The following is a 16,204-nucleotide window of genomic DNA, read 5'->3' on the forward strand; positions in this document are numbered from 1 at the left end:
ATTCATCGAGTTCGCTACTTGGGATGACGCTATGAAAGCGATGTGGGACGGCTTTCCCTTATATTTGGGTCGATCATCTTCGCCACCTCGCAACTTAAAGACCCGGAGGAAGACCCCGAGGAGGTGGGAATATTTGGACATGTCAAAGAAATTTTGGAGGCTGCGCAAACCCATGGACGCGGGGAGCACACTGCATGGATCGTGACCGGAGACTTGGATGCTACCCGTGATGTCAAAATGGGAGAAGAAGAATACAGACATATCAAGCGCCGTTTTCGAACCGATCGTTTCCATTTTATCAGAGCTCCTCCTATTGAGAAGTGGAACCAGACAGAGGACATCTGGAAGAGCAAATGGCACTCTGATCTCTATCTTTATCGGACAACGATTCCCACCGCTGGGCCGGATACCAATTTAGAGGCAGAGTCTCATTGGAAATTCGAGGAAGTTCGCAGGGGGACAAACTTCCGCGCGGAAATCTATGTACTTCCAGAAGATGAAGGTGGTGCTCCCATTGCTGCCGGGGATCGCCTAACGTTCACCGATGGTCCAAACGATGTTGAGGGAACCTTGAGTGCCTTTTATAAAATCCGAACAACAGTTTCACCGCGAAGAGTCGAGCCAATGATGGTTGATGTTGAGAAACCCTTGCAATACCTCGACTTAGGCCGCCGCTTCACGGTGAAGCAGGACGGCAAGCTTGTTGCGTTGGGGATTCTGGGGTATTGGGGAAGGTGATCGGAGTGTAACGGGCCAGAGCCCGGCAGCAAACCATGTGCCATGGCGGTACAGATCGCGCTGATGAGATGACAGTGGAAGGACACCGCCTTCGGCAGAAAGGCCTCCATACCGTTTCACCGTATAGACGGGCGGCACGGGCCGTTCCTCTTCCTTTCCTCAAGATTTGGATTCATTCTCCTGCCAAGAAGTAGTAAATATTAGTTCCCGGGCCGATGAGCACCTTCCAAAATACTAATACAACTGGTATAGCCTACTCCACGGCAGAATGATTGCTGGAGTTGCAGGATCAGGACGGTCTGGAATTTCCGACGCTTATCACTTAATTATCTAGTTGGAACATGCGATACCGTGCAGAACCCACGGCGGATGATGCTAGAAGTGGTAGAGGGGTGGATAGCCTATTTTAAAAGCCGCTTACTGCCTTCTGTATATTGCTGGTCGCGTATATTATTAGGAATATTATTACAGGTCTCTATTATTCCGCCTTGCTCTATATATTTAATAAGAGCTTTTAGATGGAGGGACCGAAGTTTATAATCCCTTTGCCTACCGGGTCCTGCCAGTAGTACTGATCCTATATTGATAAGGCAGTCCAGGACATTATATTTTCTCAAGACATATCTCACTGAAGTTTGTTCCGAGGAGTTTTTAGTGTTAATCTGATTATCGCGCTCCCGTAAGTATCCTCTTGGTTACTGAGGAACTTCCTCTTTTCCTAATTTTCTCCGATAGAAGATTACTGTTCCCCATAGTTAGAAGGGACTGGGATCTATCGCTTTACATTGTTCTGATAAAGTAGATTTAAACTATAACTAACGTAACTGGTACAGTAGTAGGATGCAAAGAAACAGAGTAGTTAGTAATGAGGTGATATTAATGACAGTCATGGTATTCACAGGATCGTCTGGCGCATTCCATGACTTGATTATTTGGGATCAAAAGAGCAAAAGCCATAGTAGACATCGTCGTTGTTCACGACCTCCTGGATACGCTCCTGACAGGAAGGCATATTGTCATATACAAGCTGGCCAACTCGCTAGACAAATTCCAGAATTAGCCCTGTTGCTTGAAAGCCTGCAGTGTAGACTTACCTGCCATACATGGTTATGAAAGCTGTTTTCGGGGTAAAACTGGTCGTCTAGCCACCCGGGAGTGTAACAACTGCGGTCCAACGCGTGGCCTTCAATATATGTTTTCCATGGTTGCAAGACATCATTATCATTATATTTGTGGTAATGATCAAAAAAGGGTTTCTCCTGGGATACCAACTAATAGTGAAGTTTACGGTGGTTAGTCTACTTGGTCTTTCCTTACCAGTAGATAGATTATGATGGTTCTCACCTCTTCCAACTTTGTGACAATCTGGTCCGCATCCTCATTGCTTACCGGCTCCTTGACCAGCTCCTCAAGATCGTCCCCAATGTGAGCAACGGTCTTGATAGCCCACTCTAAGTTTTCATAAACCTCCTAGCATCATTTTGTGAGTTGCTATGGTCAGTATCAGCATCTTGGGCTGTAGTGCTTACATTATAATGTTTTTTATTTGATTCCATATCAGTGATTTTCTGGATGGAGGGAACGGCAAGATCCTTCCAGGCCTCGATAGAGTTCTGAATGACTTTGAGGATTTGCGAGTCAACCATGTTGTAGAATTGGATTTATTGGGTTGGGGTCAGGAAAAAGTATGCGAAAGGTTGGTGGTGGACACTTGACTGCCTATTAATAACCAGGTCGGGGCTTTCAGCCAGCCTCAGCTATGAGATCATGTCAGTTCAGCTGTTGTGTTCACATTACTCTATAAAGTAAGGATCATCAATCGATGGAGGGGTTTGTTGTCAAATTTTCAGCTCCGATGTACTAAACCCTCCTGAGGTGGTCAGCTACTCCACAACAGCTGGACACTTGATTGATCTACAGAGTTTTTGGGGTACTATGATATAATGGGAAAGGATACACCCCCTCCTCCCCCTCACTGCCTCCTGACCGCTTCCTATTCTGGTCGCTAAGAAGCCATTCAGATAACTTTTATTGGGCAACTCTTCTCTTCTTGGAGCCTTGCTAGCAGCATGTGGGCGGACAATTTGCGGTCGTATACTCATTCAGCTTAATTCAGACAAGTGTGGTAATTGTTGACTAGACTGGCGTTTGGCCAGGTTGGGTTAGGTAATGAGGTCAGCTATACCTAACTGCTGGGTTGTATCTGTGCCATACGCACCCACACCGCAGGCGGTGTGGGTGCACTGCACCAGAATCATAGATTACACTAGAATTATAGATTTTATTAACACTATATATTATTATTTATTTGAAGCCATTCCCACCACTAAATATGCCTAGATATAATAAATCTAGTATGATTAAGGCCTGCGAAGCCGCTTAAGCTGAAAAAAAACTGAATTTTACTAAGATTATATATAAATATAGTATTCCTTCCATAACTCTATATAACTGCATTAAAAATAGTCATTAGCCTTATATAACTTAGAAACCAGTTAATAAAGCACTTATAGGATACCAGGAGGAAGCCTTAATACAGTAGATAGTCTATATATATAATTAGAATATACCAGTAATACCTAAGCTGCTAGAAGAGTATATAAATTAGATACTTTAACACATAGGGATATCTTAATAGGTTAGAAAGATATAGGTATATTACTTTAAGAAATAACTCCTAGAATACCTTAATCTAGGCCCTGTAAGGTAAAAGACAAAGGAATTAAAGTATATCTAGGCTAAGGATGCAGGGTTATTAGGATACTAGTATAATTAGCTTATAAATATTATTAAAAAGAATATACTAGTATAGTTAGTATATAACTTTAATAAATGTAGCTTCTAACCTGGTGAAGGTATATCTAGAAATATAATTAGTTTAAAAAGTAAAGGGAAAGCCCCTAATCTTACTAAATCTAAAAGAGGAGAGAATATTATAGCTATTAAATATATTACTATAGATAGATAGTATATAGATCCCTAGTTTATCTTTAAAGATAAGATTCTAATAATTCTTCTCTTCTAATACTAATTCTTTCTTTACTAAAGACAATAGAATCTTTATAGAAACCTAGTTTAATAAGAGTAAGGCCTTACTACTAGATACTATAATAGTAATATCTCCTAATAGCTAGATATTAGATGAAATAGCTGTCTAATGGCTTTAAAGCTTTACTAAGGTGATAAATAAATATACTAAGAAGAGAGAGAAATAGATACTTCTATTTAATAGTTATAGCTCCTATCTTACTATTAAATTCTTATAGATCTATAAAGATAATAGTATTATTCCCTTTAGATTCCTTTCTTATATAATATATCTTTACTAGCTATTAGATAGTAAGCTATTCTTAAGCTATAAGTAATACTTCTACTATATAAATAATAAGCTATCTTACTAGGCTAGTAAGCTAGTAGGGAAGTTAGAATTCTTATATATAATTAGATCTATCTAGGAGAAGGCTTTTAACTAATAGATTATCTATAAGGCCTTTAAAGATCATAGTATCTAGCTAATTAATAGTAAGATAGCTAATAATCTTACTATCTAATTATAGGAATAAATTCTGGATATCTATATACCTAATCTTAATAAAATAACTTACTTTATACTACTCTCTTAGCTACTTTCCTTATCTAGTATTAATATCTCACCTCCAGTGATAATTCAGGCCCTTAAGAAGAATTAGGTAAAGCTATCTAAGTATATAGATCTTTTTATACTAAAGCTATAGTAGAATCTTAAGTAGATATTTAAATATAATTAAATTACTACTAAGCACCTAGCTATAGTAAATAAAACTATTAGTTAAATTAGGGCTGCGCAGGCCCCTTTATAGTATTAATATACTAAGTAATATATTAAGCTACTTAGCTAGTCTAGGATATTAAAATTACAGGATATAAATTAGTTAATTACTTCTAGGAAGGCTAAAGATGCTGCTATATAAGAGAGATATTTATAAAAGTAATAGAAGAAAGTATATAGATATCCACTACTACTAGCATCTATATAAGAGAATAAGATATTAAATGCATCAGCAGAGGCAGCTAGTAATAATAGTAATTTTTTTTATATAGATAACACCCAGTATGGCTTCAAAATTATAATTTTAATAAGAAATCTATAATTCTAGTAATATCTATAATTCCAGTGCGGCGCACCCACTCCAGCGCGGCCAGAGTGGGTGCATATGGTATGGATAGCTAGGTTAATAGGGTCAGTTATATCTAACTACAATTAAGCCGAAAATTGGATAATTAATCTAGATTAACTATACTTGTTTTACGCCCGGGGCTTCGTTGTCAAGTCTGAGACAAGTTAGCGGACCACGCGTCAAGGATCACTAACCTGAAGTACAGTGGACTAAATCAAGCTTCTGGACAATACATCGATTCTTGAGCAATTTTACAGAAAACTCACTGTTTTACATTCAGCCACGGCTGCCCCACACTTTAAAATCTAGATCTAGTAAAGCCCTGAAATAGACTATTATATAGTATATATATTACTAAAATTCAAGATAATAGTTTAATCTTAGATATTACTGCTAATCTTTATTAAATTAGTAGTAGATCTGGACTAGTGTAAGGCACCAAATCTAGGGATCTGGTGACACAAGGTTGACCAAAAGACCAATATTACTGAATCAGTGGCCACCTCTATTACCGAGATGTTTAGCCTAGGAGGACCTAATATTAACTTATATTAAGAGCCTCCTTCCCAGCTAAAAATACCCTATAAATATAATACCGATACAATAACACTGTAAGACAGATAGACACTACACCCGGGGGCGTCAGCATAAAGGCATACACATCCCAGAGGTTCCAGGACTGCTACTGTGGCTGCCTATCTGCAACTTAGCTTCGAGTGCATGCTGCCTATCGAAGGCTTGGTGTTCTCATATTGTAAATGTTTTGGTGATCCGCAGATTGTGCAATGCGTCTGACTATATCCAGCCCAAATCCATGACGATATCGACTTTTGGATAATGGCGTCTTGGGGGGATTTCTTTTATTCGATACCATGTTTCCGGTAGGATGGATTTACATGTACTATTGAGGTAGTCTTTTTGATTCTCCATTGCTCCAGCATACAAGACATCCATATAAACACACTAGGTTGGATTGACTACATTATCAGCTTATTGACTGCGGTCTAGGCACCACAATGCTTATGCAACATTTTTGCAAGACCAGGAAGGACCAGGGGTATGGTTAATCGCCCTATACCGAGCATCGTATTATTTGTAACACGAACTTTTTTCCAAGGAACTAGAGCTAGAGGCCCGTTCTTTATTTGCACGCTCTGTTCCTCGCTAGCAACGCCACAGACATTTCATCTCTTCCTTATACCCGCTGCTCACTTCGCCGTGGTGGAGCCGAAAGCATACGTAACACACGTTTCAGAATAGATCACACAACAACGGTAATACATCTGTAGGTACAGCGAGATCTTTCGACGACCAGAGTTTTCCAAGATCCGTGTTAAGTCGTCCAAGCATGATAAAGTGCACTTGTGTTCGTACTCCGCGAGCTGAGTCAATTGCGTCTCCACATCACCGTCTGACTTGATGCTTTGGGGAGACGAGAATTCGGGAAAGTTGACTGAATTGAGGTTTGATGCAAGGCGGTCTCGCTCAATGCTTCCCAAGTCATTCCAAAGCCTACCTTCTATGGATATCTGCCTCCATAGCTTCTCGGCAAAGTACTTTTCTCTGGCTGTAGTGAAGACATCTCCACCGTTCCCAATCTTACAGATAAGGTATTTGGAGACAAGCGCACTCTTGACGTCATGGACAGCAGATGTATGTAACCAGTTATAGAATGTCTGACCGGTACCAAGTGTAACACACTCTGTGTCAGAATGTGGAAGGCTGCCGTTGAGTGACTTGTGCGCTTTAGCTTGTTGCATAGCAGCAAAAGTCGCCCTCTTCAGTTCTTCTTGTAGCTCGCGTCTATCAAATGGACTTGTGTTTGGCTTGAGGTTATCATCCAAAACAAAACGGAACCAGACTCCTATGTTTTGTTGTATGCTCTTGAGGAGAGTAAGAGTTCCCTCATCCACATCAGAGATATTTGTTCCAGATGAAGGTCCGTGGAGAGAATTATCTTTGCAAAGAGCAGTTTCATGGCAAAGTTCATCAATATAGCCGGTTATATTGCGGGTGGTAGATTCCGGTAGATTCGCCAAGGACTTTTCCATTAATTCGTCTTCTTGGAATATGCCAACGGAAAGTTCAACCATGCTGTAGATTATCCATGTACTCAGGAGATACTCGGGGCTTGAATTGTTAGCCAGTATCCAAAAGCAGGCGGCATATTTGATGTATTTATCTCCGAGAGCTTTTCCGGTCGAGAATACATCCAGCATCTTTAGCTTGTAGCTAAAAAGAATCGCCTCTATAACTGAAGCTTGGATAACCCACATCGGTGTTTCCGTCTGAGATGGCAATCGAGAAAAGTATTCGGCCATCTTAGCAACCATTGTTGTTGACATGTCAACGAGCTTATGTGGTATTTCGGCAGATTTGTCGACAGTGTCCTCAGCTTTCACAGCAGCCATGATATAGGAGTCTGACACAGTCGGTATGGCATACAAGGTTTTGTCCAACCAAAGCTGGTCGTCTGTCTCTGACCGCTGGCCTTTGGTAAGAATAAACTGGACACCTCTGCTAATGGCATTTACAACCTCGGCCGATATCATGTCAGTGAAGCTAAAAGATGCCACACTTTTCAGAATCAGGAGAGCATAGGCGGTCTCTTCAGCAGAGTCCGAGATTCCCCAGGATCCATCTTGATTCTGGGTGCGCAGTGTTCGGAATAAGGCCTGACAAAGCGTGATCGGAAGTTGAAACTTCATAAGATCGTCGGGTAATGCGGCCAGATGTCCTTCACTCCAGCGCTGGATATAAGACATCAATGCTTCACACATCAGCATCGTCGGATAATAAGGCGAGATATTCTAGTAATGTTAGAGCAAAACCCGTATTTTCTACGATTATAGTTTGACATACCCATTTGTCCTTTACCATTCGGTCACAGTGAAACCATGCCTCGCACAGGTAGCGAATGCATTTTTCAATTTGTGGCTGGTAGCGATCATCGATTGAAAGCAACACCAGAGCAGTGAGAACATTAGCATTGGTACTTATGCTAGTATGCGTCTCGTATAGGTATGTTGTAAAATGGCTTTCTCGTTCAAATTGATCGACCAATGCCTGTGGCGAGTAGTGTTTTCCCTGAAGCGCAAGGGCTGCTAAAGCCTTGGCCGTGTCATCCGCATCAGGACATGCCTTCGGGACTATTCACAGTATGTTAGTGAAAGAAAGCAACGTCTAGAGTAAAGGCACTCTACCGAATCCCACTACTCCATGCAGCTTAATCTCGCTTTCGATCTGCTTGCCAACTTCTTTAAGTCTGCTGTTTGGTTCGATGCCATGGCGTATTAAGTTTGTTGTCACCTTTCCTGGATTAGAATTTTCATCATACTAAGCACATGAATAAAACATACCCATGCCCATTCAAATACTGTGGTTGGATATCCTGCAGCCACAAGCCCTGATCCATGACCAGCTCCGTTGGAGATTGCACGCCGAATGTATTCCTCGGCCTCATCATCCCACACAGGATTATACATCAGATATGCTGCTGTCGCCGATGGCGATGCTAACATGCTGCCAAGAACTTTATAATGGGCCAGCCCTTTGAAGTCGACCTTCCCAATCAAAGCTTCTAATGAGTGTAGAAGAGAAGATTGTGGGCCGCTGAAAATGGTATTCAAGTCGATCTTTGAAAGCTTCTTCGACTGAACCTTGGTCAAGTATGTCCGATCAAAGTCGAATGCGTGCCCCTCCGCTTCCAGGAGATCAAATATCGCTGGTAATCGAAGCTCCAGACTAACAGGCAAAATACATGTTGCTAGCAAGTGGTTGAGGCTTTTCAGAGCTGTATCTAAATATGCCTTCGCTTTACGGATCCTCAAGTTGAGGTCTTGACGGTCCGTCTCACAGGAGTCGTCCGTATGTCTTTGTAGTGCAAGAAGAGCTGTTAAGGTGCTGGCAATGGAATCCAATTCCGACGTGGCTCCACCCCAACTACCACATTCGTTTTGTTGCTGTAGAAGGGCCTGAAAGGCAGCTGGAAATGCCCATAGAGACTTACCTTGGATGGATTTTCTGACCATTGCAATCCATGCGGTATCGTATACATTGCCAGACATGGTGCCCAGTCCATAGGTTGGATGGTAAGACTTATCAAAACTCTCCAACAAACTTCGCTCCTTCATATCGACAAGAACCGCCACTGCATTGTCATTCATGTTGCTCGATGGATACCTAAGGATGTAAGGAAAGGAAACTGTAGGTGAATGGCTGATGGGGTTGGAATGAGTTCAGACATACCTGGCTTTGGCAACCTCTTAAATAATAATTACCAGCATGCGTCTACTTAGACCGGAGTACAGAACGTATGAGCCTTTCACTGGCTTACCTTTTAGCTTTCGATCGACATAATACGTCGCCATGGGATTGAGGGAAGAGAGGACTGTGGGACCTCCTGGAGACGGGTTGCTGGTAAGTTCTTTATCGTGTAGTAGTTTGCTTATTTTTCAGCGACGCCTCACATCCTCCAGCAGCCACCGGTATGTACCATGTAAGGGTTAATAATATGGCGTACGGAGTAAAACCTCGATCTCGGCAACTCCGATATAAATCCCCATCCAAAATTACTTAGAATGACAACTAGTGGATCTAACTAGTAGGAGAATAGTCCAATAGTCATTTCAATAGTATTGTGGAAGGGTGCGAGACGATCGTGGTGATCGTCGTCGATCATTTCTGCTACAAATTTTGCCGGCAGGGTCGATCCATAATCTATACCTGATCTAAAATACCTACACTGTCTGTGTCAGGAATATCTACTAATCAAGGTGGAAGATCAGTTAATTGGGTAGGGATATGTAGGCTAAGAAGGTCAGAGGCAGGGATATATAACCCAACGATGTCGTTCAAAATCGGAGGCCGTGAAAGGAGAGAGAGAAGGAAAAAAAAAAAAAAAAAAAAAAAGCAAAAGAACGTGCTCAAACCAGATCGCCTGCTTTGCCTTGGAGATACGCCCAGGATTATAGTGGGTGGGGAATACCCTATTTTTCTTTAATTATTTTATTATTATTGTTATTTCTACTCCGTAGTAAAAATTTCTTGTTTTCTTTTCTGATAATTTAGCTTTTGTATCTTAATTCTCTGTTTCTACTGTTACGGGTAAGGTGGCCGAGTTGTCCATGCACCAGGGGCTATACTGCCAGTACAATCACCTACAATCACCCTGCCATTTGATCTGTGATCATCTGAATTACCTGAACTGTTCAAATTACCCAAATTAAATTCAGAATTCTGTGGCTTGATGTAAAACGCCAAGATTTCATTGAAAAATCGCATGTTCACCGTAAGCTAGGGTTTAGTCCGCCGTATATAACCTCCGTCGATCTATCTCATGCTGTGGGTCCCTCGTAGCGTCTCAATGTACAGGACTCTCAGCTGAAGATTTCTTGGGTTCAGCCTATAATGTCTCCCACAAAGCACATTTCTCCCATAGATTAGGAGTACCTTGGGTTGTGGAATGCATATAATACCTATACTTCCTCATTTTTTCTGTATGACTTGCGTCCTCTCTTATAGCCTACAATTTCGCTCGAAATTATGGGTGTCATTTCCGCGGTCGCGGCTTTGGCTTCGGTCAACGAGAACTTCATTCTATCTATCCTACTATTCCTCCCAGTCGCCTTGATCGTGCGGAGTATATATCGCCTGTATTTCGACCCACTCCATCACATACCTGGCCCTAAGCTAGCCGCAATCTCTCATGTCTATGAGTTCTATTACGATGTCATCCGGGGCGGCATGTTCATCTGGGAAATTGAAAGGATGCACCAAGAATATGGTCCGATTGTACGGATCAATCCCCGTGAAGTCCACATAAAAGATCCGTATTTTTATGACGAGCTCTACGCTCCAGCCCAGGGGGGCCGCGACAAGGATCCCAAGTCTGTTGAGATATTCAGTTCCCCCACTGCGTTGGTTGCAACAGTTGACCATCAAACGCATCGCATGCGCCGGAAATTACTCACGAACTTCTTTTCAAGGCGATCAATCGAGAAGATCGAGCCTGTTATTCACGAGTCGCTTTCGACATTCTTGGATGGCCTTATGAGGGCCTACAAGGAAGGCTCTGTAGTAGAGCTCATCGACAGACTCCAAGGGTTGACCGGCGACGTCATCACACAATATGCGTATGGAGAGAGCTATGGGCTCCAGGACCCCAAGAACTTCGGAAAGGGCATTGTAAAGGTTGTTCAGGAAGGTACGGAGGAAATCCACCTGCACAGGTTTTTCCCTATCATCCAGCGTTCTTTGCGATTAGTGCCCTCGGTCTTCATGACCCGGATCTTTCCAGCCCGGGCAGCAATGTACGACCTGTTGGGTGGGGTAAGAAATAAATCAATAGAGGTGCTTCAGCAGAAGGACACGTCCAACCCTCCTGAGAGGATGACCATGTTTCATGCTCTTACAGCTCCCGAGGTCCCCCCTGAGGAACGGACGTTGAACCGCCTTGAGGATGAGGGACTGGTTCTGTTTGCCGCTGGTACCGAGACCACAGCGACCACCTTGGGAGTGGCTCTATTCTACATTCTTAATGATCCAACGGTCCTTACAAAACTCCGCGGAGAGGTTGACCAAGTCATGCCCACTCCGCAAAGCCTGGCAACGTGGCGCCAACTTGAAAAGCTGCCGTATTTGGTATGTACCGTGTATATTTGTGCTGGCCGTTCCTAGGGTCCTGGTTAATAGCTCATTTCACAGAACGGGGTTATTCATGAAGCCCTACGGTTTTCTGGCCTAGCTATGCGGCAACAGAGAGTTTCGCCGACGGAGGTAATGAAATACAAGGATTATGCCATTCCACCTGGGGTATGTTGTCTCTTGATAACCCCCCTGTAACGGCGGGCACCACTGATCAACGCAAGCAGACTCCCGTTAGTATGCTCCAATACTTCTTGCATACAGATCCAGAACTCTTTTCCGATCCCAAGAGATTTTACCCTGAGCGTTGGATGCTCGCGGCTGAGCGGAATGAGGGGATTTCAAGATTCTTGGTGACATTTGGCAAAGGCACCCGATCCTGTATAGGAATGAAGTAGGTTGACGTCATTTCATTGAGGCTTTCGTCCCGTTAACTTCGAATACCACAGCCTGGCCTATGCAGAATTACATACTGTCCTAGCCGCCATTGTCCGTCGATTCGACTTGGAGCTGTACGAGACGACTGCGGAGGATATCCGTTTTATGCGAGACAAACTGCTTCCACGGGCCAAGGACGGCCCTTGGAGAATCCGAGTGAAGGTTGTTGGTGTCCGTGAAGAATAATGCCTCGCTGCTGCGTATAGCAGTGGAAGAACTGCTAAAAAAAACAAAAAGTCATTCTCCATGCTGTACACCCTTGACATTGCGCGCATTCGGGAAAAACCACATTGAGATCTTTCAACACCTAGATTCGTAGATAATTCAGGGAAAGATTGACTATTATTATTTTAACCTCAAAATTTAGTGGTTTATCTACGACACGAATATCGGATTGAATGGAAATCAGTCGTCATAGTAGGATTCAATCCCTCCCAACCGGTAACCACTCCCCAAAGCGCGCTTCAGCATGCTGTAGCATTATCGGGCATACAATACAAAGCTATACTACTGAATCATTACAAATCCAAGTTCTCATTATGTGCTCATTCTCATTCAATGATCAACCCAACCCCTGGGATGTAGTAGACGGGCAGCCAAAATGACCACTCACGCGAACACTTGCATGCCGATCTAGATCCTCGAGCTTGCAAGCAGGATGTAGATCCTCAGAAGAATACCCCCAAAAAGCGGTGAGAGCGAATGTGAATTATTCGCTATTTCAGGTTTGTAGATCCTTTTTTCCGGAAATCACTAGCTATTTCTTGGGGAGATAAAAAAAATAAAAAAAAATCCACCAAGTTATTCGTAATTATGATCAATAATGGTGTTAGCTGGGTTGAAACATAAATTGTCCAGAGAAATGTAGAATGGCCATAGAAAGTCTGTCTCCTGCTTGTGCTGTCTGGAAAATACTGATTATCACCAAATCCAACCAAAACCATGGGCCAAACTGCATCGGCTCCGAAGCCAGGAACCCAGATCCAAGTCATCGGCGCCGGGCTGCCCCGTACGGGTACTGCATCATTCAGCACTGCCTTGACCATCTTGCTCGACGGCCCTGTCTACCACGGCGGCACCCAGACGACACGCGGCCCGCCCTCTGAGTTGAAATCATGGGTTCGCATCCTCCGCGCATGGCTGGAAGGCGAGAAGCGCACCGTCTTGTCCCTCATCGAACGCCGTCTTGATGGCTATGCGGCCATCACCGACACCCCCGGTTGTCAGCTCCTCCCCGAGCTGCTGGAACTTTACCCGGATGCCATGGTTGTATGTACCGTGCGCGATCCGGTTGCGTGGGAGAAAAGTATGAATCAGATCCATAGCTTTACACGCCTATGGTTCCTCAAGGCTCTCCTCCTCCCATTACCGGGTATGAGACACTTCATAGACTTTACTTGGTTGCTACGCCAGCAGTGGAGCAATCTATATGGGGATGGTCGACGGTTTAATTCAGTGAAGGAGGTCAGCGACACACTTCCCCAGAGGGGGGTCTATTCCAGGCATGTAGCTTGGCTGGAGGAGAACGTGCCCGCCGATCGGCTTGTATTTTTCGATGTTCGAGAGGGTTGGGAGCCGCTGTGTAAAGCGCTGGGCAAAGATGTCCCTACGGATATACCCTTCCCTCATATCAATGATTCTGAGCAGATCACGCGCACTGCGCGGTATCACATGCAACAGGCCTTGCTCCGATGGGCGGGGATCTTTGCTATCGCTGGACTTGCTATTACAGGCTTTATGTGGCGACGATGAAGTGATAGTGAAGTGGATGGAGTATAGCGGTGGTGGGGTATGACGCATCATGCCTAGGAAGATTTAAACTAGGAAGCCGCTTGCTCCATCAGTCCAGGCAGGATCAAGGTGGGGAGAGGCAGCCATTATGCTGGTTACTGTGGTGTGTGATTTCGTCCGACTTCTTTTAGGTGCAAGGATGCGCCTTCGAACAACAGAATTCTACTAGCTTATGGCTTTCAATAGTTATTTATGGCTTTCAATAGTTAGGCTCGACTAGGGAACCGAATTTGGATTGATGGCCTGCAAGTCCGGTCAGCCCAGCTGCAGTGGACCAAGTGACGATGTGGCTAGCTGAACCCCACTGCATAGTAGTCGAAGGATGACGGAGAGGCTAGATTGTATATAGCAACTACCGGAGAATGATATTTTTTGAGGAAATGACTAGTGTAAGTTTTACACGCCATACCTGCTACAGGGCGGGTAATAAATATGACTACTAGTTCAAAGAAATGATCTTTCGATGTTACATTAGCATATATGGAAAAATAAATATCATTCTACTCCGGAGTACGTGCGAGAAGATCGTGAGTGGAGCTGTGGCACGGGTTATATTTTCAATACAGCTAGCAATTTTTGTATACAAACACCTCCCCACAGGGATCGGCATGACCTGTCAGATGTGCTGCCATCGAATCTTCTGTTGATCATTTCGGCAGCTGGACCCCGTGCGTATTATATACGAGTAGATACCGTTCAAGATTACCCGTGTAAATGCTGTCCTAAATCCATCGTGTGATCACCCCTTAACTCTATACATTGCCTGGAATGTTACGCTGGAGAAACTCGATGCAAAGGGGCAATTGAATACATTGTTTTTTCTCCGAGACGATTGAGAACTAGGTTCGCGTGGTTAACCAACTCCGAATCTTTACCTGGTGTCAAGCAGTTGCCATTACTCGAATTGTCCGACCACTACAGCATGACAGTTTACTTCTCAGGGACCCCAAGCATCCAGAAGATGCCGCAGATGATGCCCTCATCAACTTTTCTCGAGGTCTATACCGCCCAGAACGTTGCAGAACCGCAGAACAAGGAACAGGTTGGTTTGATTCAACGGGAGAAAAGAGAGATTGATATCCCCTAAGAGTTTTATAGATCATCTGTGGGCCTCTAGACTACCTCCTATCGTCTGGGGGAAAGAACATCCGAAACAAGCTTATGCTGGCGTTCAATGAGTGGCTCCGGATTTCACCAGAGAAGGCAGAAATTATAAGCGATATTGTGCATCTGCTGCACACAGCATCTCTGCTGTAAGATTTACCTCCTGATCAAGATACCTTTATTCTATGGTGAACCGTGGCTAATTCGAGTACTGCAGGATTGACGATATCCAAGACTCCTCTAAGCTTCGACGAGGGAAACCAGTCGCCCATAGCATCTTTGGTGTGGCTCCGACCATTAACTCCGCCAACTATGCATACTTCCTGGCACAGCAGAAGCTGTCCGCTCTACACAGCACAAGTGCTAATGATGTCTTTGTCGAGGAGCTTCTGAATCTTCATAGGGGCCAGGGGATGGATTTGTACTGGCGAGACACTCTGACGTGCCCTACGGAGGAACAATACATTGGCATGGTCCTAGACAAGACGGGGGGGTTATTCCGACTCGCAGTCAGGCTCATGCAGTTGGAAAGCCATCATACATGGTACGGCAGTCTAGCCGAATATCATTTTATGAGCGTGACTGACAAAGTAAACCTAGTGACTGTATACCCTTGACGAACACCCTCGGCAAGGTCTTCTAGATCCGCGACGACATTCTTAATCTCCAGGCCAGCGAGTATGCCAAGAATAAAGGCTTCTGTGAGGACATCACGGAGGGGAAGTTTTCGTTCCCTATTATCCACAGCATCAACAGTGACCCGGAGAACATGCAGCTTGTGAATATCCTGAGACAGAAAAGTGACCATGATGCTCTAAAGGCCTATGCGGTTGACTACATCACCTCGACGCGAAGCTTCACCTACAGCTACAAGAAGCTGAACTCATTGATTGCAGAGGCCGAGTCAATGATGGATGAAATGAATGCACAGATGGGCCCCTCCACAGGTATGTCTGAGTTTTTAGAAATGCTGAAGCTTAATTAATGCTCTTAATACCTCTGTCATTGTATGGCACTCTTATAACACAATGCTTGGGGTGTTGTTCCGTTCGGTGGTACGCAGCCAGGAACTCCCGCTGTGTAGCATCAAACTCGCAATTTCAATGTGGGTATAGGTGCTTGAAATGGGGGGAAACCTGAAAAGACCGAGGTACTATACAGAACATGCTCGAATACATAGGAGCTTGGGAGTGGTACAATGCTCGGTTGGAACTTGCGAAGACGGTCACAACAAAAAAGAATAAACCAGTTGGGCACCGGGGTGCCGCGATGTATGTAATGGACCAAATACAGAAAAGATGGATTGGCGGAGTGGGAGTAGTTACACTGCA

General features: G+C 43.9%; 6 protein-coding genes across 6 annotated transcripts; 4 read left to right on the top strand and 2 right to left on the bottom strand.

Moving 5' to 3' along the window:
- Nucleotides 1-237: 237 nt before the first annotated feature.
- Nucleotides 238-738, top strand: Aspvir_010201 (uncharacterized protein; the record flags this gene model as incomplete). Its single annotated transcript, XM_043273334.1, has 1 exon — nt 238-738. The coding sequence occupies one exon, from the start codon at nt 238-240 to the stop codon at nt 736-738; it is 501 nt and encodes a 166-aa protein (XP_043129269.1).
- A 928-nt stretch (nt 739-1,666) lies between these two features.
- Nucleotides 1,667-2,384, bottom strand: Aspvir_010202 (uncharacterized protein; the record flags this gene model as incomplete). Its single annotated transcript, XM_043273335.1, has 4 exons — nt 1,667-1,777; nt 1,833-2,009; nt 2,083-2,208; nt 2,268-2,384. 4 exons carry the CDS (start codon nt 2,382-2,384, stop codon nt 1,667-1,669), a joined length of 531 nt encoding a protein of 176 aa, XP_043129270.1.
- Nucleotides 2,385-6,103: 3,719 nt separating this feature from the next.
- On the bottom strand, nt 6,104-9,061 carry Aspvir_010203 (terpene synthase family protein; the record flags this gene model as incomplete). The annotated part of the gene is made up of 4 exons (XM_043273336.1): nt 6,104-7,705; nt 7,758-8,044; nt 8,099-8,204; nt 8,255-9,061. 4 exons carry the CDS (start codon nt 9,059-9,061, stop codon nt 6,104-6,106), a joined length of 2,802 nt encoding a protein of 933 aa, XP_043129271.1.
- Nucleotides 9,062-10,439: 1,378 nt separating this feature from the next.
- On the top strand, nt 10,440-12,164 carry Aspvir_010204 (putative cytochrome P450 oxygenase; the record flags this gene model as incomplete). The annotated part of the gene is made up of 4 exons (XM_043273337.1): nt 10,440-11,537; nt 11,601-11,708; nt 11,768-11,934; nt 11,990-12,164. The coding sequence occupies 4 exons, from the start codon at nt 10,440-10,442 to the stop codon at nt 12,162-12,164; spliced, it is 1,548 nt and encodes a 515-aa protein (XP_043129272.1).
- Nucleotides 12,165-12,920: 756 nt separating this feature from the next.
- Nucleotides 12,921-13,730, top strand: Aspvir_010205 (sulfotransferase family protein; the record flags this gene model as incomplete). Its single annotated transcript, XM_043273338.1, has 1 exon — nt 12,921-13,730. One exon carries the CDS (start codon nt 12,921-12,923, stop codon nt 13,728-13,730), a length of 810 nt encoding a protein of 269 aa, XP_043129273.1.
- A 961-nt stretch (nt 13,731-14,691) lies between these two features.
- Aspvir_010206 (FPP/GGPP synthase family protein) lies at nt 14,692-15,996 on the top strand (the record flags this gene model as incomplete). Its single annotated transcript, XM_043273339.1, has 5 exons — nt 14,692-14,811; nt 14,868-15,022; nt 15,091-15,463; nt 15,517-15,820; nt 15,989-15,996. The coding sequence occupies 5 exons, from the start codon at nt 14,692-14,694 to the stop codon at nt 15,994-15,996; spliced, it is 960 nt and encodes a 319-aa protein (XP_043129274.1).
- Between the last annotated feature and the right edge of the window lie 208 nt (nt 15,997-16,204).

The sequence above is a fragment of the Aspergillus viridinutans genome, assembly GCF_018404265.1.
Source record: "Aspergillus viridinutans IFM 47045 DNA, scaffold_9, whole genome shotgun sequence".
Lineage (NCBI taxonomy): Eukaryota > Fungi > Ascomycota > Eurotiomycetes > Eurotiales > Aspergillaceae > Aspergillus > Aspergillus viridinutans.